The 22,617-nt window shown below is 47.6% G+C and overlaps 1 protein-coding gene across 2 annotated transcripts in view; it reads left to right on the top strand.

Moving 5' to 3' along the window:
* MMD (monocyte to macrophage differentiation associated) overlaps positions 1-22,617 on the top strand; it is a 42,281-nt gene that overhangs the window by 2,853 nt on the left and 16,811 nt on the right. Inside the window, exon 1 of one of the 2 annotated variants that reach the window (XM_048064290.2) lies at positions 20,919-21,259. The exons of the other annotated variant lie outside the window; for it this stretch is intronic. Within the exon in view, the coding sequence (XP_047920247.2) occupies positions 20,934-21,259 (326 nt within the window). The 5' untranslated portion in view covers positions 20,919-20,933. Of the gene's footprint in view, positions 1-20,918; positions 21,260-22,617 lie in introns of those variants that run through there. 2 annotated transcript variants of the gene reach the window in all.

The raw sequence follows: 22,617 nt of genomic DNA, 5'->3' as shown, positions 1-22,617 counted from the left end.
GAAGCCGGGCTGCGATGCCGCAGGCAGTGCCCGGGGCGCTGCGAGCAGGGGAGCAGTTCTGAGGAGCACAGCGCTTAGCTCTATGAAAACTTATCGGCTGTGATAGAGTTGGTGGACTCTGTCCTGAAACGTGGAGCTAAAAGCAGCAAATGACATTTTCCTCCTGATAGGACTTATGAACAGCAGGCAAAATCCCCTTCCGGAGGATGAGGGACTAAAGTGCAACAGGACTTTGTGTACCCAGTGGGGAAAAAATGGGTTTCTTAAAGCTTTGCCTGTAGTAGAACAGCATTGGTGTACTTAAAGCAGGGAGAGCGCCCTCGGCTAAGTACAGAGAATCACAAATAACCAAGTCACTGTGAATGGTGTTAGTGCTTTATGGAGGTCTCTGCTACAGCGCTTTGCTTGTGGCTGGGCAGGATTAGTGCCTGCAGATGGGCATTTACCAGGCTGAGCTCGCAGGAAAATGCCCTTGAAGCTGCTGTCCCTTGAGTGCTTGTGGTCCTCTGCCATGGGTGTGGGTAGCTGTGCAGTGCAGCCATTTTCCTTAAAATGTGCTGGACCGAGGGCACATCCCTTGCTGGGATTGCCGTGGTATAAAAAGCATCCTGAGAACAGGCTTTGCTGCTGGACCTGCCATGTAGCCCTCTGCACGTGCTCCATATCTGGCGTTTCCATTGCCATTCAGCTAACTGTGGAGTTGGGCCTCACTTAATCGTAACTGTCCCCCTGTGGACATGTGTTTTGCCTAGAGGATTAGGTAATGTTGTAAGTCCTGGATATCTAGCATAGAAATACTGTTTTGAACTAGAGTGCCACATGAATAAGATGGTGATAAAGATGGTGTTAGCATTTATTCAGAAGCAGTATGAGTTGGAGAGCATTGGATGAATCGACAGTGATTTAGGAAACCAGCTCTGTTTCCAGCTCTGCCCTTGGCTTGTGGGGCATCCCTGGCAGCTCATGTTCCCCTTGTGCTTCTCTCTGCTCTGTTTCACATTAATTCTCTCTGCCCTCTGCAATGAGATTTCTCTCAGACATTTGTGGGGTTCACAACGGGGTCACTACAGAGTTGGCATGCAGAGGCTGCACTTGAATTTTGCTCCATGAACCACCCCCAGTAGTTTCTAACAAAACAAAATATACCCAAATCACAGAGAGCAGAGAAGTCGGTGAGGGAGCTGCTGTAAATCTGGGAAAATGTGGCCATAGGGCCCTTAGGGCTCTTGTTTCGAGTGAGCTGTGGTCACCGCAGGGCTCAGACAGGCTGCAGTTCTGTGGCTTGAATGGAACTGAGTGCCGGTGGGAGGATTTATTGCTGTTCTGCAGGAGGCAGGAATTCAGTCTGTGTTGGCTCTTTTTCAACTGGCATTAATACCCTTTTAAAGTTATATATTACTGCTTCTGTAAAGCCTTTATTAAAGGGTTTCATAGAAGTAACAGGAAAGAAAAGAACAGATTTCTAGATTTCTCCAACATTAATTCAAGTCAAATGTATCATTAAATTTATTGCTTAAATAAAATATATAGTTTGTGTGAGTCTGTTCCACTGTAAATATACTGTCTAAGCCTTCAGTGTTTTTTTAAAATCCCTAATAAGCCACTACATATGAATAGGGGATTAGCCCAGACAGACTAACCCACGTTCACAAGGGAGAACTGCTTCCCATGCAGTGAGGTTTTTAGAATTTCGAAAGGGATAAATTTTCCCTCATTTTTTATTAGCACGTTGTTATTGTGATGCAAATGCTCATCCTCTGATGGTGCTAAGTATAGAAGCCCAGTAACACATCCAAGTACAACCCCTTGGCTGCAAGAAGAGAATAAGAATGGGTTTTGCTGCCCAGACCCACCTCCCCTGCCATATCAGCTATTCAGCTTGTGTAGTGCTGCCACTCAGGTGGGAGCACCGAGAGGCAGAGGATTTGATATGGGGTGTTTAATGAGAAGCGCTGTCCTCCCAGCCAGGAGCCAATACTGCTTAAGGTGCAGGGCAGCCCTATAGCCTGGCATGCCATCTTCTAGGTGGATTAGAAACTGCACGTCTCATAGCTACCTCTGTACTTTCTGCAAGGCAAAGCATTAGCTTGTGGCTCCTGCTCCAGCCCAAGCGTTTGTCTCTCGCAAGGGCCCAACTCCCTGTTCTGCGTCTGTCCTGTTTTGTAGGGGCCTGGGCCTTGAAAGTACGTGCAGGCATGTCGCTGATATCCCTAGAGGACTTTTGCAGCCTGAACCCCAAATAACTGCTTTTTGGTGCCAGATGAAGTGATGGCCGGAGCCGTGGTGAGGATGTGCATGTGAGGAAGCTGTGAGAGGGCGTTTGGTGTCTGCGGGCAGCTGCCGCTGCCTGGGAGGGCTCCTGGGGCAGCTGGGGGGACCCTGGGTAGCGATTCACTCCCCAGTGCTGGGGTGATGGAAAGCTAAACGAGTCATTTACAAATCACCCTGACACTCACAGTGGAAAGCTATCTAGCTTAGCAAGAGAAAACCATCCCAGAAATACAAAAAATGGGAAAACCAGACCTGCTGCCATCTCTAGCTTCCTACCGCAGCTCCTCTTTTTGTCTCCTCGCTCGCTGCTCCTCAGGCCTTCTGGTCTCCTCGGAGATGCTGCTGCTCGGCCCCCTCTCAAAATGGCAGTGCTTGGCGTTCAGCCTTCCATGAAGAACTTCTACCCCGCCGTGCCAGTCGGGGTGACAGTTTGGGAGGCAGGTGGCTGTCACGAGGCACCCGAACCCAGCGCCGTGTCCCTCACCCTGGGCTTGCGCTGGGTCACTGCAATGGGTGCCCCGTGTGGGCAGGGAAACCTTGCCCCAGTTCCTCCATCTGCTAATGGAATATTAATAGTGATAGGAGTGCAGTATTTATTACAGGTGTTTTCTTTCCTTTTCTCTGCATGTTCTTCCCCTTTCAGGAGCATATTAAGCAAATTTTTGCCATGAGTCACGTATTTTTCTCCTCCTCTTCCAAAAGAAGGGGAAGCCCTGGCTTGCTGGAGGCTGAGGGCACTTCCCTTAGCGCAGAGGATGGATCACTCTGGATTTCAGCTTGTTGCCTGCATGCAGCAGTGTGGTGATGTGGCTTGCTATCTTCAGGGCTCATGGCAGGATTTCCACTGAATCACTTCTCATCAGCCACCAGCAGCTCTGCAGTTGCTGGCCCTCCAGGCAAAGCATGCAGGTAGCAGCAGCAGAGCAGATGTGAACCCAGAGCTGTTGAAGGGAAAGCAAAGCTTTTCTATCAAGATGGGTACTTTATCATTCTTCGGGGCATTAGGTTTAGACAGTTTTAGGCATTAGGTTTCAGGGTGGTTTAATAATGGGTGGGTGGTTTTATTACTAGCAAAAACTCCAAGGCAGATGTCATACAAGGTAAAAACAATTTGACAATAAGCCTTATTTTCCTTGCTAAAACAGTGTATGCTAACCTGGCAAAGAACAGCTTTAATTAATTGAGGCTCTATTTACGGTTGATGCAGAGAGGCAGCTTGTAGGGACATGCCATCAAGTCTTTTCTAGTGCAGACAAGGCTCTCTAAAAGCTGCATTTTTATTTATATACCTCTGCAGAATTGAGAATCGGGGCAGTGCTTGTAAAGCCGAGAGCTTTGTCCCTGGGGTATTGAATAGAAGGCAAATCTCTGGCATCAGGAGGCCCCGTGTTTGTTTTGGGAAGGAGAGCTGGCTGGGCTCCCAATGCTAACTCTGAACATCTGAGGAAGAGGCTGGCTGGGAAGAATCGTGTTGTGACGCAGATGGGGAAAGCCAGGAAATTCAAAGCCGGGGCAGAGGCTCCTACCTTAACTCATTCTGGCATGGAGAAAATAACTGTGAAGTGTTAACTCCATGACCCTGGGCTGGGTAGTTACGAAACGTGCTGGTGGTTGCACTCCTTGGCAGGACAGCGGTTTTACCAGCTTGTTGTGGTAGGGGTCAGGGAGCTGCCAGGGCAAGGGGGAGCTTACAGCCGCCACCAGGGAGGACATGGCTTGGCATCATCCAGCCTGCGTGGTTTTGTGACCATCTGGGCAAGGTTATTGGGTCTGGGAGGACGCGTGCTCCTCTTCTGCTGCTATCTTTATAGCGTTGGAGGGATGAGGGATCCTTTTCCTTTCTCTCCAGCTGATTTTGTCTCACCAGCTTTGCAACATGGCAGATCCCCAGGGTTCCCTCCGCTTGGGATTTTGTGTTCTCAGCGTTACAAAAGTCCAGCTGCTCTGTGGGGTAGTAGACAAACTGTCACTAGGAGGATGTAAGATGATATTGTGGGCTGCTTAATGGGAAATGGCTCTGCAGCTGGACTCACCAGTCTTCCCCTTTTGCAAAAAGAAAATGCTTTCCCCAGTTCATCTGCTGAAGGTGAATGCCTGGTTTTGATCCTAAATGTTGGCGTGCAGTGGGAGGGAGCACCCCCCCTACCCCCAGCTCAGTGCATTGCATCTGGGAGGGACAAGCAAAGGTGTCTTCAGCAAGAGGGCAAAACCAAGGTGCAGCATCAGAGGGACTGAAGCATACCCGCTGAAGCTTCCCCTGAAAGTTACAGCGTGCATGCCGCAGGGGCAGAGCTTTGCAGCGCGGTCGTGTCGTAGGATCTCGGTTTCCTGTTTTGCTGAAGTAGAACAGCTGGTGGGGAGCAGGCGTGCTGCGCCGTGGGCCTGCTGTGCTGTCTGTGCTGGGGAGCGCACGGGGTAACCTGGAGCAAAGCACAGAAACTGGAGAGCCCAGATCGCTGCTGTCTTTTAAAGCAGAAGTGAAGGCATGCTCACTGGATGGAAAAGGTGAAGGAAAATGATGAAAGGCCAGGCTGTGCCCTCCGTGTGCCTCTCTGTCGATAACACTTCACAAAGTCTTGCTCTTACCTGGTTTAGGCCAGGTCCAGCTTTGCTATTAGGAGCTACCCAGCTGGTGCCGTGGGCATGGGGTGGTCTCCTGAGCACCACATCCTGCTCAGCCCTTGAGAGCATCATCTCGCACCTGGCAAAATTTGCCGTTCGCTGTTTCGGCACCACCCTGCCAGATTAGCTCTGCTCCTGCAGGGCACCAGCTTCCCTGCCTGAGCAGATAAAGCTTCGTTGGCCAGATCATGCCCAGCTCAGGCTCACAGAATAACCCGCCAGAAGGTAACGAGGGCTCAGCTAAGCTCTGAGTTCAAGGGGACACTTTGGGGTTAAAACCAGTGTGCCTGACGGTGACCCCGCTGGGGGCAGGCGGTGCCCGGGACGGAGCAGGGTGAGGTGGCCGCATGTCACCAGCGGGTCTGTAGGCATGGTGCTGGCTGTGGGGCAGTGCAGCCTCCCACAAGTCCCCCACGCAGCCCCCACCTGTGCCAGGCAGATTTCCAGGGGCTGCCGTGTCCCACCAAATCTGTACAGGGGAAGACGATGTGCCAGGGCTCACTGCCTCCCCGTGCCACCCTTTTGCACCCCTGCACTATCAGCTTTCCTGTTTACAATGTGGGATGCCCAGCAGCACTGCACCCTGTCATAGTGGGGTGGCCGCAGCGGGTACGGGGGGAAGCAAAGCAGAAGGTTCTGGCCTTCAAAGAGAAGACAGAAAGTGCTGTGATGTTTGCCACGGATTTGAAAACTTGAAACATTTGTAACGTGTGTCTCCTAGTTAAAGGTAGTATAGAAGGAAAAGCAACTTTGCCAGCTTATTTGGCTGTTGTACACGTTAATGCATAATGCATGCACACACCTACAGACTCAGAGACGTGTGCCTTTGTGCACATAATTACAGGTTGTTGTATAAAGATCACAGGTGTTTCTATTTTCACCTGGTATTATGGTATCTCGACTTTAACTTAGAAGTCACCCCAGCTTGATTCTCATCCTTCCCTGCCCCTCGGATCTCCCTCTTCCTTCTCCCAAAAGTTCATGCCACAGTGCAGGTGCTCTGACAGTCAGCTGCATGAAGCAGTCGCCCTCCTGAGCATCATCTTCCCCAAAACTGTGTTCTGGGATCCAGGCACAGCCCCCATGTGTGCTTTGTGTCTCCCCACGGACCACCAGGATTTGCACGCTGGTGATCTGCTGGGAGCACACACGGAGCAGGAGAGAAGGTCCGAGCCCATGGGGCCACACAGTGACCGTGTGGCTGGTGTCAGGACGTGATGGGGCTGCTGGGGGAGCTGCCCGAGGCCTTCTGCCATTTGCGCCCTGGTTTCAGGTCCAGCACCTCTCTGTGGTTTTCACACTCCATGTTGCTCTTTGTACAACACCATGACCACTAATTGCTCCAGCTAATTAACTGTTAAAAGACAGGACAGCTGTGCTGAGAGGCGCAGGCAGCACCCTGGGAGGCAGCCCCTCCCTTTGCTTTCCGTTAAGGGCCTCAGGCCATGGCTTTTGCTACTCGTTAGGTACGTTGGGCCAGGCAGGAATTTCAAAGTGCAGATGGGATGAAGGAAATCAAATATTTGTTTCCGTTGGAATTTGTCTAATCCTACTGCCTTCCTCTGATGCCTGTCAGGAAATGCAAAGCCCAAGGAGACAAGCAGCAGCTCTGGGCTTACAGCTGAGCCCCCCCGAGAGGCCGAGCACGCCCCTTAGCAGAGATAGCACTGGGTTCCCTGGGCTTCCTTGCATTGCTGCAGGCTTGGCGCAACAACGAAAACAGCTCCTTTGCTTGTTTTAGAGACTTCAGTATTTGGCAAAGCACCTCATTCTCTGTGTGTTTTTGTGCCCTCAGAACTGGGCTCCTGTGGATGAAAGCCCCTGGTGTGGAGGGGGCGCGTGACGCCGCGGGCACAGCGGTGCTGGCTGCCCTCACCCAGGCAGGGCCAGCTGCTGCCACCAGAGCTGCGGCTTTGCCAAGCTGAGGTCTCATTTCTGGTAGGCCTGTACAGTGACCTGTGCATCGCAGAAGGCAGACCTGTACACAAGCAGTAAACCATCAGGTCATTTCTTTCACTGCCTTTTGCATATAAGGCAGTGGCCGTCCTACTTTCTGTCAGTAGCACAGTAATTTAGCATTTGAGGGTGGCTTAATGAAAACTCCGCTGCTGTTCTTGCCGGAATCTGAGATCTGACATTACAAAGCAGTCCTTCCTTGACCTTTCCCTCTTGGCCCCTCCTGGAAATTAGAGCGTCTTCGTTTTAATGAGCTCAGAGGCTTGGGGAGTTGCAAGAAAAAAATAGTCAGCTTCAGAAATACCTACCCTCCTCCTGTGAGTATGTCAGGGCATGCTTTTAGATACAGCTCTCTTACCTGAACGGGCTTGTGCTCTCCTGATTTTGTGCCTTCTCCAGCTGAGCTGTTTCTTGGCCCCAGCCTCTGGTTTATGATGCAAGGCCATGTTTACTTTGTGAGAGGTATGTTGCAACATATAGCCCAGGTCTTCAGCTGGTGTAAATCCCCCCCAGTCTTTGCTCCCATCTCTATCACTCCTGCAGCCAAATCTAGATGGCAAACCACAGGCCACCTTTCAGTGCATACACATGTAAACCTTTGCAAGGCTTCCAGGAGCTGACAACATGCTTGTACAACTAAAATGGAGGAAAATGCACAAATGGCGGTAAGAACGTCACGAGGTCAGGAGATGCTGATTTCAGTGCTTTCCTCTTTCCCTGCATCCCGCAGCCAGGATGAACCACAGTTGCTGTGGGGTCAGACCCGGCACCTGGAAGTGCTGCCGGTCTGCGGTTCCACAGTCCCTCAGACATTAGTGTCAGTGCCAAGAGGGACAGTGAGAGGACAGAGAGGGATGACTCCTTTTCACTCTTGTTTCCATCCCCTCGAGGTGTCCTGTGCAAGTCGGCTGAAGGCAGCCCGTGACTTGCACACAGCTCTCCCTCCTCGCCCCACGCTCCTGACCCAGCCGCCCCATGCTGCTGCCTGCCTGTGAAGCGAGAAACAGCCTCTGACCTTTAAATCAGGCTCCTGCTGTGCCGCGTGCTTTAGTGAGCACAAAGTGTCGAGGCGGTGCTGGAAGTGGCTGGCGGACAGCAGCTCCAGGTGCCAGAGGCTCCGCAGAGGAACGCAGGTTTGGGCTCTGCTGCGTGCGGGTGTTCTGGTCCTGGAGGTGGTGTGGGCATGGCCGCATGGCTTAGAAAGTGCTGCTTCAACTGGAGTTTGTACAGGTTTGGATGTAGTGTAAATAATAGTCTTTTGTAGTAACACACACACACATGCGCTATCTTGTGTACACATTTATTTAGTAGCAAGGCAGAAAGCTTGGAAGAGAACCATGTTTGCAAAGGGCTGTAAAGGCAAACGTTTCCTTCTCGTGTTGATGTTGTGCGGCACATGATAGAAGCAGATTTATAACTGAAAATCTGTAGGAAAGGTAATTTATTCTATCAACGTCAAATACAGATACAAAACAGTCTTGCTCTATATGTATATTTGCAGATTCTATTATCAAAAATAGATGGTGAAGTGAACAAAATATAAGTCATAGAGAACACAACTAAACTGTACAGAAATACAGGAGAAGTGTCAGTAAACCTTTCCCTGATGCTGCTTCAGTGCCTTTATGCAGGTGATGAGCAGTCCCAAACCAGGGCAGAACAGTTCAGCTGCCAGGAGAGCCAAGGAGGAGAAAACAGGAATTGTTATGAAACCAGGGTAGCAACTGGATGGAGCAGAAGTTTGCAGACATGGATGTTGCTGTATGTAGGGATGTATGTGCATATATAAGGATTCCCTTAGGTCCTAAATCATGGCAGGAGTCTCAGCGCTGCTGCACAAGGGTGGGATTTCTCTGCACAAAGCAGGATCTGCCATTAGTCGAGGTCTTCTTGGCTCTGGCATCGCCACACTGGTGGTAGCTCCCATTTTATAATGGAAGAGACCAGCTTCAAACCTCGCCAGCAGAGCAGCATGGGACAGGGCTTGCTCCTTTAATGCTGCCTGAAGTCCCAGCACCACAAAGTGATCGCAGTTTCTTTGGCCATGTCAAAAACCAGCCTGCTGTAGCCAAAAGGTTCTGACGGTGCCCTCTCTGGGAAGCTGGTATTATTTATTAAAGCAGGATGGTTAATGGGTACCAGCTCTGCCAATGCTAAACGAGGGAAGCAGCTGTTTTACAGTCAGGTAGCTAAGCACAGCCATCCCTGAGTAGGAATACTGCGTTACGCTCACCTAGCTGTGGCGCAGTAAAATTATGCACGCCTCGTCTCCCTGGGGATTTTACAGCCAGGGAGCCGAGGCACATTAATTACCCGGCCGTCACAACAAGCCCTGCTCCGCGCTGAGGAGCGGCAGTCACCGGGCTGTGCGAGGTCAGGGCTGGGCTGAGCTGGCAGCGCTCCCCGGGCCGACTCAGCACAGGCTGTCCCCACCACCCTGCCCTTTTCTGGCAAGAAAAAGGATGGTTTCATTCCCTCATCAGTGTGAACATCGGAGGAAGGACGGGCATCCTCCCTTTGCCCCCTCCAAGCTGGGAACTCTCCACCAGCAGCAGCAGACACCAGGCTGCATTCCCGAGGGCTGACCTGTCCTGGTGGGTGCTAAGGTCACACACTGGAACAGACTGCCCAGGGAAGTGGTGGTGTTCCCCTCCCTGCAGGTATCTGAGACGTGTGGGACATAGCACTAAGGGACATGGCTGGGTGGTGGGACTCAGTAGGTCAGGTTGATGGTTGGACTTGCTGATCTTGAAGGTCTTTTCCCACCCAGATGATTCCATGAGTTTAAGGCTGCAGTGCCAATGGGCAGAGCTGGTGCACCCGTGACACTGCTTTCCATCCCTCCTCCATCAAATCCCACCCTGAACAGTTCCGTTGAGTTTTTTACTTTTCAGCTTACAGGAAAAGCAGGATTTGGGACACAGAGCAGCAGAGCTGATCAGTCAGAGTGAAGGTGCATTGGGTCGCAGCTCTCGAGAGCGACAGCCCCTGGAGCTGAGCAGAAGGGCCGGCTCGTTCCTGCCGTGCCACGGTCGCTTTCGGAGTCAGGCACGCTTATCACCTGCAGCAAAGTTCAGTGGAGAGGCAGCTTTTGGCAGCTTGTTATTGTCGGGGGGAGGGGATTTGTGAAGGCTGTTGTACAAATATTTGTTCTCTGCTCCTTAGCAGCAAAGGGATGCCTACAAACAACATCTCCATTTAAGGTCCCTCTCTCTTGTTACAAAAATCTTGATCATTTTTTTTTTTTTTCTGTTACAGACCTCTGGCTCTCTTCCGTAGGTTGTGTAACATGCAGCTCAGCTACTGCTGCATAGCACTGGGTAGAGGCAACAGTCTAAAGGGCACCTTTAGATCCCCAGCCACGAGTACAATTGTGTCTGTACCTAGTTATCACAAGCATCCATCTGCACGCCAGAACGCAGGATCAAGCCGTGAGCATCCAAGCAACAGCACAGCCAGTGCCCAAGTTAGGTTAGGATGGCTCTGCAGATGACCCAGGATGAGGTTAGATTGTCAGGAGGGCTTTTGGTGAGACCCCCAGATTGGATAAAACCTTAGGCCATGAACTGAAAAGTAAAGAGCAAATGAAATATCAAACGGCTGCTTCCAAAGTGTACAGTTTGCCCGGTGTGTCATTTTTCCTGCAGGAGAAATACGGTTTGATTTTGGCATTAAACATTGTGCCATAACAGACATGTACAGAAAGACTAAGAGTGACTTTGATTCTGATACTACCTAATGTTAAGGCCTTTGATATTGCAGCTTCAGCATGATTCCTTTGTGCTGTAGGTGGAGGGATTTTGTGTTTCGAAATATTCATTTTTAAGCCACCCCTTGTGTGGTGGAGCACAGGTCTCTGCTGGAGCCTGGAGGAAAGCTTCAACAAAAATAACACTTGGAACAAACTGTCTTGGTTGATTTCAAAACCAAAAACATTTAACCTTAATTTCATTTAGTGATTTCACACCAGACTTACACCATCACTGTAATTTGATATTGATATTTTTGAAGTTTAAGTCCAGGGACATTTCTGGCAGTTGTTTTTAGTAAGTTCCCCATTAATATCTATTTTACAGGAGACAGAATTGAGCACTTATTTAATTATGGAAATGGCTGCATGATATCATAAAATCTCAAGTGAAAAGGAAACATTCTTTTAACATTTCATTCATAACCTGAATATTTAAAAGTATCAGTCATCTTTCAACAGCAATCTATTGATGACTAACAGCTATTACACTGCACAGCCTAAGGTCCATTTGTTTTAACCTTCTACTTTGCAAGTGTGTCCACAGAGCCACAGAGCATCCCTCGGTCTGGACAGGTCAGTGAAACTGCCCAGGGGCTGGCCTTAAATCTGCAGACCTTAAGGGTCTGCTCCCTTAAATTCTGGAAGAAGAGGAGAGGGATCAGTTGTGTGCTGAGACATCTCTCCCTGAAGGAGATTCCCTGAAGCACTCTAAAGATCTTTTAAATGATTAAAGTTAGTTCAAATGTATCCCAGATAGCTTTGCTGGCGACATATTGGAATCGGGGTTTTCACTGAAAAATTGCAATATGGCACCAGAACTGAAAATATCAGATTTGAAAATTCAGCTAAAAACTTTTGTCCATGTCACTGAGACCTCTGCAGAGGTTTTTCCTGTGCCAAGGGTGCTGAGAGCTTCGCAGCTTTCTGACTATAATGTACACCGATATTTAAGTAAAAAACCATTATAAGATTGCAGTGAAATTACAAAGAATCGGTAGCAGTTCAGCAACCAACACTCCTTTTAAGCGTGAGCCTGTTTGCAGTGAGTCACGCACGGCTGATAACAGCAGAGCGGGGCCGGCCGAGGGCACTGCCAGCTGCCACCGCGGTTAGCCGTGACGCTCCACGGGCAGCTGCGCGCCTTTCCCAGGCTCGCTCTCACACCGGCGCTCTATCTCGCCCTGTAATTTATAAAATTGATCCTGCTAAAAGCAAACAGAAAGACGGAGAGTGGTGTGACCTCAACCAAGAGGAATGGTCCAAGCAAAGCTCAGGAATTCCCGGGCTGTGATCTGCTGCCAGTGCTGCATCCCAGCCGCTGGGGAAGCTACAGAGGAAACATATTTTGAAGCGTGGCCTTTCTCCAAGGCTTTGCATTCCGTTCCCAAAAATGTGGCCTTGAGATTTTACATCCACAAGATACAGATAAAAAGATTGTACCGTCCAGTGCGGCAGAACAAGATAAGCCTTGCTGAGGTTTGCCAATCCTTGGTTTGCTCCAAAGGAACAGTTTCTGAAAAGCCGTGCTGTGTACATGCAGTTACCCCTATTTCAGCTCTTGGGCAGGGGCATTGTCTGTTATTTCTTGAGTCTATTAAACTAGCTTATCTTCTTCTTGTAAATGTTGCTGTCTGAGCCTCAAACCCAGGAATCTGGAGGACAGGAATTTGCAGTCCTGAAAAATAGCTCGAGGGGTGCTGTGCCCTTGTGGTTTGTTGCTTGCCTACTCTCTGTATAGCTGGCATCTAAAAACCTCCCTGTTATTAGTTTTTTTTTTTTGTTTGTTTGTTTGTTTGGTTTTTTTTACTTTGGGCCTTACAGCTGTTAAACGACGGGTCAGAGCCTCAGCAGCATGAGTTCAGCCACCTCAGATCTACCACCAGATCTCGGCAGGCTTTCATCTACCACAACCAAAAGGGAAGTCAGGTCAGAATCTGCCTGGAAACTTCCTTCCACCAACGATAATACAATTTACAACCCTCTCACAAGGGTGTGGTGAAAATTAACTGGATGGTGGAGGCAAAGCCCACGAAGGTTGCTGATGGCAATGATGTTTGTTTTGCAATCACTCTACCTGCTAGCCGAGTAGATGAATTAAATCAAGCGTCAGACCCCTCAACACCTCTGTGTCATCGTCTCTTGCAAGTGCCATGACTCCCGGCAGCTTGGCATTAGATGGTACACACCAGGAGCTTCCTATTGACCAGAAGGGGCATTGTGAAACAGAAGTCCTTTCATCCTTCAGAGCATACCACAACCAAGAGAGAGAGCATTTGGATTTTTGTCCTTGAATTCCATGGGTTATTTCTGCAGAAACACTGAAAGAAATTAATCTCCACTTAACCAGGAGAATCCCAAGCTAGATGACCACCCAGCTAGTCTTGTCCCTGCCAGCCCCTCTGCTCCCTCTTTGCAAGGCTAACAAGTGCTGTTTAGGCTGGAGATATGTCAGGGACAGTGTGTCTGGCATTTGCTGGCCTCTAGTAACACACAAGTTCATTTTGCTTTTGAGTTACATTTAGAAAAGATCGTGAGCAAAAGAGAAAAAAGGATTCGTGCTTTACTAACTCTAATTATATAACCTAGAAGACCCAAGATAATTATGTGCATTTGAGGATAGATGTTTTCTCCCTTTCCAAATGTATTTAAGGAACACAAACACACGCATAAAATAAAACTGACAGACTGCCAGCTGCTTTGCGAGAAGCCCGGCAGGGTCGCGGCAGGAGGTGCAGCCCACGGTCAGAGGCTGCCTGGCTCTGCACGAGCTGGTGTTCCATGGCCATGCAGGCAGCCAGGCTCCTCGTTGGTATTGCTGGCTTCCTTTCATCTTGGGCTTTAACTCCTGTACTTGATTTTTCTTAAATATTGAGGGGAAAAAAAAAAGTAGCTTTGTAAGCAGAAATACAATAATAAAAAATAATACAATTCAGGCAAACTTATTTTAAAAATCTGAAAATGAAAGAATATCCAATCACAGTAAAACTCCAACCATTTAACCACTGACAAGAAATCAATTTGTTTTCTTTCGCTAAATATGTTTAAAATCTCTAAGTAGTCCAAATGGGATGTGGAAACCATTTCCTCTTGGATGACAAATGATGGGCTAAATTCCACTCCCTCTGTTCTCTTTAGGCTTGACCTACAGCTGATAGGAAATAATGAGAATTTTTCCTTTAACTTAAATGGATTTTATGTCAGACCCCTTAAGTAACAGCTTATTTCACTTCATTGATTGTGATGTCAAAAATGAGGTATGGAGAGTGATTATGGATGGCAGACATGTTTGCAGAGAAAAAAAAAAAAAACAATGGCAGGAAGAAAAAAGGGGGATAAAAGTTCTTGTACGTCAATGCCATGCAAACTGCCTTTAACCTAACATCAGTTAAAGTAGTCTGCTTTGTCTGTGGGAAGGGACTTAAAGGTAGATCTGTTTTATTCCAGCTTTGGTATAAGTGTAAACATTTTCCATTTAGTTTTAGAAAGTAAAAATGTTTATAGGTATGAAATACCGGGGCCAAAGAGAAACAATTTGTTCTGCATGGGTAACACATTGTTTAAATGAATAAATATATAGATAGATAAAAACAAAAAAATCTTCAAAAGCCTCCATTCGTGGGGCCAAAGGAGAACTCCCTGGAAAGAGGTGCACTGATCTCACATCACCTCCATGCCTGTAAGTCGCTGCCTCCCCTGCCCTGCCACAGCCCCAGGAGAGGCAGCTCGCCCAGTGCTGCCTAACTGGCAGGGTTAAGAGGGTGAAAATGATGGGCACTTTCAGGCCAGATCCAATTCTCCCCACTCATGCTTGACCCCAAGAGAGAAAGATGGAAGACAAGCTCTTGTCACCATCTGTCAAAGCTTTATGTTCAAAAGAAGGCTTCTAAAAACACTGAAAGTAGCACAGTCAGAGTTATTCTTTATTCGCTGTTGTAGGCTTCCGAGAGACAGACTAAACCCCCAGATCTCATGAGTTTGAATTCTATTATGCCTTTGGTTTAAAAACCTGAAATGTAATTTTTCAGGGATCCTTGACAGTACCGTCCAAACCAAACCTGAATACAGCAGCAGCTGCTTAGCTCCCAGGTCCTGTTGTCCTGATTTGGTCTTGTGTATAAAATTCTATTTATGAGTGAATTTAACTACTACATTGTCTTTTAAAAAAACTCCCATTTGCCTGTTAGCTTAAATTACATACTTATTTCTGCTGGAAGACCTAAGAGAGATTCCAAGGGCTCCGCACTTACCCAGCCGTAAGCAGCAGGTTGAAATCCCTGATCATCTCTCTTACAGTACGGTTACTGAAAGCCAAAACAAACAGACGTTTGTTGTTTCTAAACAAGCCTTGAATTCTGGTACATTATGACTAACGTTTCACAAAGGAAATACTACAGGATCAATATTGGAAAGCAGGATATTTCTGTGCTGTTTGAAATACAAGTTCTTTGCCGTCAGTAACAGACTCGGTTCACCCGGTGACTCAGAAATGTGTGCAGCTGGTCCAAGGCCAGTACCCAACCCAACAAGTGCTGCTTTTCTCTCCTTGTTCTCTGTGGCTCTAATCTCCTTTCAGGCACACAAAGCACCTCCTGGCCTTGTGGGAGCTTCTTCGTCTCAGAGGGTTGATTGCCTAACATCCACCAGGAGAAATTTGATCTTTCAATCTGACAGAAAGTTTTCTTGTAAGACACATCACTGCAACCCTACTAGAAAATGTACCTGGCTGAAATACCTTTGAGGTACATTGTGAATCCAGATGAGCACACATTTGCTAATCACAACATGAAAAATTCTCAATGTTTTAAAAGCAATGTCAACGACTGGTATCTGAGAAGCTGTGTTTTTATGACTAAGCGTGCCATGGGATATTATCACATTTACAAAAAAGCCTTTTTCATATTGTTGTTTGTTTGTTTGTTGGGAAGGATAGATTAATATCAAATTTGACCTTTATTTTTCTCAGTGTGTAATTTGAAATCTACGTAATTTTATTTATGATGTGAAACAGGCTCATCTTCAAATGCAATACATGGCAGGACTGTTATCTGATACACAGGCCAAATGACTGCAAAATAATGTTTCTGCATTATTTTCCTGAAGATGCAATTAAACTTCATTAGTCACATAGATAATCAAATTATAATTTCATGTCTGTCTCTTGTTTAGGAGCTTAAGTCTAATTGGTTTGAAGTCCCCACATCAGTGAACAATTGATGCATATTGTCTCTGAAATTTAGTGTAATTTTTCTAAACAAATCATTTTTTGTTTTAGTATAAAATTGTAGATCTCACACCAAATTTTAAGGTGTTCGTAATTCAGCTATTGCTTTCAAAGGGATTCAATGGCTCAGTTCACAGATGATTTAAGTAGTAAAAGAATTTTAAAACATCACTCTGAGATTTTATAGCTAGCCTACTCATTTTCCATTGATTGCCATAATATTAAAGATTCCTACTGACTTGAAGTACGTTTGAATTATTCCCCAACAAAGCTGTTCATTGTCCCCACAAAATCTGGAGGGTTCTGTAGCCATGAAAAATACCCTTTTCTCAAATACACTGACTAAAAGAAACCTTCAGCAGATTTTTAAATGTAATTATCTAGCCTAACCTAATCTAATCTGCTACAACGCACATCCCTCTAAAATCACTTGTTTTACTTGCAGTAAATCTTCTCTATTATATTACTAAGTAATGCTGTAATCCCATTTCAGGTTTAATGCTGGCAGCAAGAGTGCTATGACATCAGGTAAATGTTTATGTTTCAACATTATTTCCACTGCGAGTGGCTGTGTATGCCAAGCAGCCAGCCCTTCTTAGATACCTGTGTCACCCTGGAAAAGTTGTCTAGGGCAGAACTAATTCCATTAGTGTTTGGAAAGCTATTTATAAGCTGCCTTCAGTGGGATGACCTTATTAGTTAGGCTGGGGGAAGGCCGAGGGAGGGAGGGGTGCTTGTTTCACAAGACTGTTGACATGCATTTCAGTACGGGATGCTTCTCCTTCGCACTATGCTCAAAAAAAGACTCCGTAAAGCAGAAATCCGGGTCAGTTTGCAGCAAGAAAAAAAAAAAAAAGAGGGCTACCTCCACGGAGCCTGCAGCCTTGGCCCTGAGGAGGCCACGCCACACTGTGGCTGAGCCCACTGCAGGACGTTCCACTGCCACGTGTCCCCACGCATGTCAAAAAAAAACAGGCCCACCTCTGAGGGACCCCAGGTTGGTTTGCCAGCTTGCGTGCCACGGGAATGCACCTGGGCACGAGCCAAGGGGGTGCGAGTCTGAGCTCAGTGGAGTGCTCAGAGCCTCGCCGCGGGCTCACGAGGGACCTGTTGCTGTCCTGGTCTTACAGGCAGCGTTATTGCAAAATCAGTTTTCCTATTAGAACCTTGAAGAATAGGATTTCCTTCAAAAATTGCATCAGTAAATTGTTTTACCAGCCAAGAAGATCTTTGTCAGACTGCATATCTACCATGACCACATGCACGTTTGAAGCAGTCACTCAGTGACAGCCTTATTTATTTCTGAATTTGTACTCTAAACCTAAGAAAGGGAAGGAGCTTTGCCTCTCAAGCCTCTAAATCAAACCCCTGTCAAACCATCAGCTTCATCCATTAGCACATACACTGCTAAGGCAGGAAGGCGAAGGCTGGATTCCCATATTCTATTTGTTATGAAGTAAAAAGAATGCAGAAAGGTATTTTTCCCCACCCTTATTTACCAGAAACGCTTGATTTATTCTCTCATGTAAACTGGGAGTGGAGAGGAGTTTCACCTGTCAGACTTGTTCCCGTGCCTCATTAAGGGCCTGGTGCTGCTCAGCTCGCCTCCGCTGCGTAAATTGGCTGAGAGCTTCCCGAGCCACCGCGTGCCGTCCTGCTGCTCTGACAGAGCCCGTCAGCACCAGCAGCTCCGAAAAGTGAGTACCTGGGAACATTTCTTAGCGGTGTCATGTCCCTGATGCAGCTGTTTTGGCAGCTGTGGAGCTGCTTACAAATGTTTGTGTGACTGCTATCTGTTCAACAGATCAGGAGAGTAGTTGTTGTGGAGGCTTATGGTAATAACTCGCCTGTGCCAAAATGCTAGAAGAAACTCAGTTTTTGTGTGAGATGTTTAGTTTTATTAGCTTAACCTCCTGATAGAATTTCACTCCCCACAGACATCTCATGTGGCACTTAGAATTTCACCTTGGCTGGGGAAAAGGAAGCTTTCAGCAAGTCCTGCCTATTGGCTTGATAGGGTTGTGCAACCCACGACAATTTTGTAATAGAGCGAAAACCACCGTTTCTGTAACTACAGACCCCACTTTTATGTCCATATTTGCATAATACTATAAAAATACTTGATGTCAGATTAAGAAATGACATACGTCTGTGTCAATTTAATGCTCATAAAAGTGATGGATTAAATGTCCAGGAGAACGAATTCCTCTGTCCCTAGGTTGTAGATAGTTCCTGTGACGGATGTGCAGGAGATTCTGTGCGGGTAAAATTTGACCTAGAAACAATAAGGGCAAACCACACAGCTCCTGCAGTCACTTACTACGCTGCTGAGACTGTCAAGAAGTGCAATTAGTGACGGGGTTGCTATGCAAACACCTTCTATTAGGGATCAAAGTGGGATTGCCTCATTCATCTTGTAAAATCCATTTTATGAATACCTCACAGCACTGATCAGAATTAAATTCTCTTTGTCCAATGAAAAAAGTAAGTTAAATTCCTTATTAATGAGCTCTTTTCCATTTATTTTCCATTGGTCCTTCTTCTAAATGCACTTCATAAGAGACCCCTATAGCAGCAATGCATCCAGTAAAGAAAGTTCTTCCATCTTCTTGTAACCCTGACTCATCTATTAAAATACATTTCCAGCTGAGCTTACCATCACATATGTCTAGCCTTGAGAACACTTTTGAATCAAAAAAGCACTTGTATTTAAAGTTCTTTTTTTTGTCTTTCATACTTTGTTGATAAAAGTAATCAAATTAATAAGATTTTTTACTTCCTTAATTCTGTATTCTTAATGCCAAATTTTAGGATTTACATTTAATAGTCATTTCATCCATAATAAGGCATTTCTTTTGTTCTAATATTAAATAATAATAACTAAAAAAAAGTATTCTGAGTCATTAGATCATAAAAAGCAATTATAGTGATGAGTTCAACCAGAGTCACTGGTACTAAAAAAAAATGTTATTGGCCAGGACCACTTTAAAAATATCTATGCTGAGTAATTTAGTGTTATCCTTAAGAGACATGGAGATTCAGTTCAATACAAGTGTTGTCAAAACTTTCCAGTCTCATCACAGCTCTCATGATGGCTGGTGGTCTGCTTAACCTGGTTCCACTCTCTCAAGCTTCATGGTTTGAATGCTCTTGTTGTTATTCAAAAGAAACAAGTCTGAAACAGTGATTCGAACTAGATCTTTAATTTGTAAATGTTTGATGCTCCAACAACAGGAAGCTACAGTAATTGTTGTTTTGAAGATCTCATGGTGTGTGATATCTGTGACCACAGAACAAACATGGAAAAAATGGCTTTGAAAACAGAGGAGAAAAAGCCTCTGTGACACATTTCCTGGTAGAATCTAGATCAAATGTGAAAAGCAGCAGGGAAGGAAAAGATAATGAGAGTGGTTTAGGAAGAGACAGAAGAAGCAGCCAAAGAAGAGCAGAGGGAGTGAGAGAAGATGGAGACAAAATGCGATGACTCTGTGGGCACCTTTGAAGGTCACAGAAGATTTGTTTTACAGGAGTCAGTCCAGCTTTTACCAGAACCACAAAAAGCCAGTCTTGCAGTCCTGGTGTCCACAGAATCGTATTTTCCTGAACACTTTTACAGCCTGAAAGAACAAATTATTGGGGCAGTAGTGGAGGAATGCAAGGATGGGTATGTGGTGTTAAGGAAGGGAGCTGTACTACCACAAGTTCCACCTCAAAATAAAGCCACACTATTGGGATGCCAATAAAATGCAGCCATGCGTGTGTGGCTGGGTTCTTCAGTGGAGTCCTCAGGCTTTGCTCTTTTTGGATTAATAGATAACATAAGCAGGATGTACCTCCACAACATGGAGCTTTCTTTTATTAGCCATGACACTTAAATCAGATGACAGATTGTACCACTTTATTAACAGTGATACCTCACTGAGATTAATGGAAGTATTTTAAGCCCTCCTGAAACTCAGGAGAAGCATCCAGGAACTAGCTTGGCTCTGCATTTCACGAGCTCTCCTTTCCAGCCCCATGTTCTACCCTTGCCTTGGAGCAAAGTTGAGCTATGGCCTGTCTGCAGCACCTGGCCCAGCCCCAGCTATCATTGCAGCAAGCCCCTGTGGGAAACTGAAAATTGCAATTCGTCCCAGAAGAGCTTACTTCATCGGGAAAGGAGAGAAACCAAGGGTCAAGCAAGTCTTGCTGTGGCAGTTTACAAAGCTGTTACCACCTAATCGTTTGTTAACTCCTGATGTTGAGGAAGATTTAGTAAAAGGGACTGAGGGCCATGAAAAGCCAGATTTAGCTTGACTGCTAGCCAAGTGACAACGGCCACATTTCCCTCTACAGCCTGTGGTGGAGGTGTTTGCCTGGCAGAGGTGGCACCTTCAGCTGGGGAGGCAACTCGTAAACCACGGCGGCAGCAGCCAGCAGATCCCATCTGTCTCTGCCCTGCCATAAACGATATTGATGCCGGATATAGTTTATTTGTCTAAACCGGTGGTTTGCTTTGGTGTGCCTGTACTAATTGCTTTTGTTGAGGGCTCTAACAGTTCAAATCCCATTGTAAACAAGGTCTTAGATTAGAAGACAGACGCTTATTCAAGAATTTAATATTCTCCTAATTCATGCTCCAGTTTGTGCTGTGGAAGGCAATTCCACATTCATCTCACGGAAATCTTGTTGACATTTCTTCATTCATGTAAAATAACCCTTGCTTGGAAAAGTTTATGGTTTAAGTAGATAACACCTCAGTGGCTTACAGCTGGAAAACTAGTAAAACAGCTAGCCAGGTTATCAGCAGCAGCCCAGCCGCTGTAACCTCGGCTTAAAGCACAGTAAATTACCCCACGTGCAGCTCTACGCGACAGCAGAGGCACAGCTTTGCTGGAGGAGCCTGTTCTGCTGGGCAGCCCCGAGCGTGGTACAGGGACAAAGGCCTGTGTGGTGCTCAGAGCCCGCCACCACCCGGCTTCCCTCACGGAAGTGCTCTTCCAGCTTCTGTAGTTTAAAAATCAGGCCTGTTTAAATAGCCAAACCCTCAGATATGTGCTTGTTTGTGTGCCGTGGTGCGGCGGCGGTCGCCTCACGCCGCTGCCGCCATGAGGGAGCCGCCATCCTCCCGCCATGGCCCCGCCACCGCCTCAGCGAGGGGCGGGCCGGGCCGGGCGGCCGGGGGCGGGCCGGGGCGGAGGGAAGCGGGGGCCGGGCGGGCTGAGGGGAGCCGAGGGGCCGGTTAAAGCGGCCGCCTGCAGCCGCCGCTCGCCCGCTCGGCTCCCGCGCCTCGCCGACGGACGGCGCCGCGGCGGCTCGCACGCCAATGAGGGCCCGGACTCCGGCCCTCGCCGCCTCAGGAGCCGCCCGAAGCCTCCCGTCCCGACCCCCCGCTTGCCGCCGCCTGGCCGGGGCGGGCGGCCAGGATCCATGCGGCGGCTCCAGGAGAGGTTTAGGAGGTGAGGGACACCCCCCCCTCCCCGGGCCGGGACCCCCGGCTGCCCCCGCGGTCAGGCTGCCCGGCTGGGGGCAGTCACCGGGGCGTTTCTCGGTATCGCCGGGGCTGAGGGCCGGGGCATCGCTGGCTGTAGCGGGCAAGCACACGCCGCGAGCAGCGCCTCTCCAGCGGGGCGGGAGGGGAACCCGTGTGTCTGTTTTCATTATTTATTTTTTTTCCCCTCTTTAACTGGGTGAAGGGTCGCGCATCCGGCCGTGTGTCACAGACCCGGCTGCCGACCCGGGACGCTCGGGTTCTCTGTGGGGTCGGGGCGGCTGTGGGATGCTGCCCGCCTTCCCCTTCACGGGGGGGCCCTCAGGGGATCGCGGGTACCCGGGGGGTTTGGGTACCCGAAGCCCAGGAGCAGGGCTGGTAACTTCTGGGAGGCAGGCTGCCGCCAGGTGAGGCCAGGCTCTTGTAGGGCTGCTCTTCTTCCACCGCCTCGCTCAAGAAACCAAAGCTTGGGGGTTAAAAGCAAAATAAAACTGAAAGGGAAGTGAGGAAGGGGGAAATACTAGTGCGATCAGACCTCGTTTCTGTAGCCACCCACACCTAGGGTGATGTGCTAGCCTGTCCCTGCGCCCAGATGTGCTGCACCCGGTGTGACTTCTGCCCGCGCTTCAGTTGAGTTTTTGCCTTTTGTACTTGCCAGGAGGTTGAGGAATCCTTTGGGCAGTCAGTGGGGTGCACAGACGTTTTTTTTTTTCCAGGACCTGATGCGTGTAGGGTACCACAATTGTTAATGGATTCCTGGATTATAGCTGATTTCATGTAGTCTTTAGTGTCATGCAGTAACATGAATCTTTACATACGTAATTTCATGGATATTTCTGAACAAGTGGTCTGCTTCTGTTGATCAAAATTATTTCTGTGACTCAGTTGTTCAGCAGTAGTAAAGATAAATTATCTGGATAGTTGCAAACCACGACTAGATACCTTCTAATCCAGGAAGGAAGGTACTAAGTCCAGAGGAATATGCCTCTGTTTTGAACCAAATGGACTGAATTCATAAAGGCCATATCTACTGATTTGGTCAGAAAGAATCAAGCTGCTTATAAACCTGCTTATTTCTCTTCAAAACCTTACCTACGCGGTTATAAATGAGAATGCGATGCTGATCAATTTTGACCTGCTTGTGGTTTTTGCTTTTCCTCTCAAAAGCAAAGAGCTTAGACAACGTAACAAATTGTTTTGGTATCTAAATATACAGCCCAGCTTAATGTATGCTACTGCTGTTTTTGTGGAGTTGTCCCCATCTTGTTGCAATTTCTGGAGATACGCTGTTATTTGTGGCTTATGGGGTCTCACTGGTCTCTCCTG

This window comes from Anser cygnoides, chromosome 19 (genome assembly GCF_040182565.1).
Source record: "Anser cygnoides isolate HZ-2024a breed goose chromosome 19, Taihu_goose_T2T_genome, whole genome shotgun sequence".
NCBI lineage: Eukaryota > Metazoa > Chordata > Aves > Anseriformes > Anatidae > Anser > Anser cygnoides.
The sequence above is the reverse complement of the archived record's forward strand: the minus strand, read 5'-3'. Positions and strand labels throughout refer to the sequence as shown.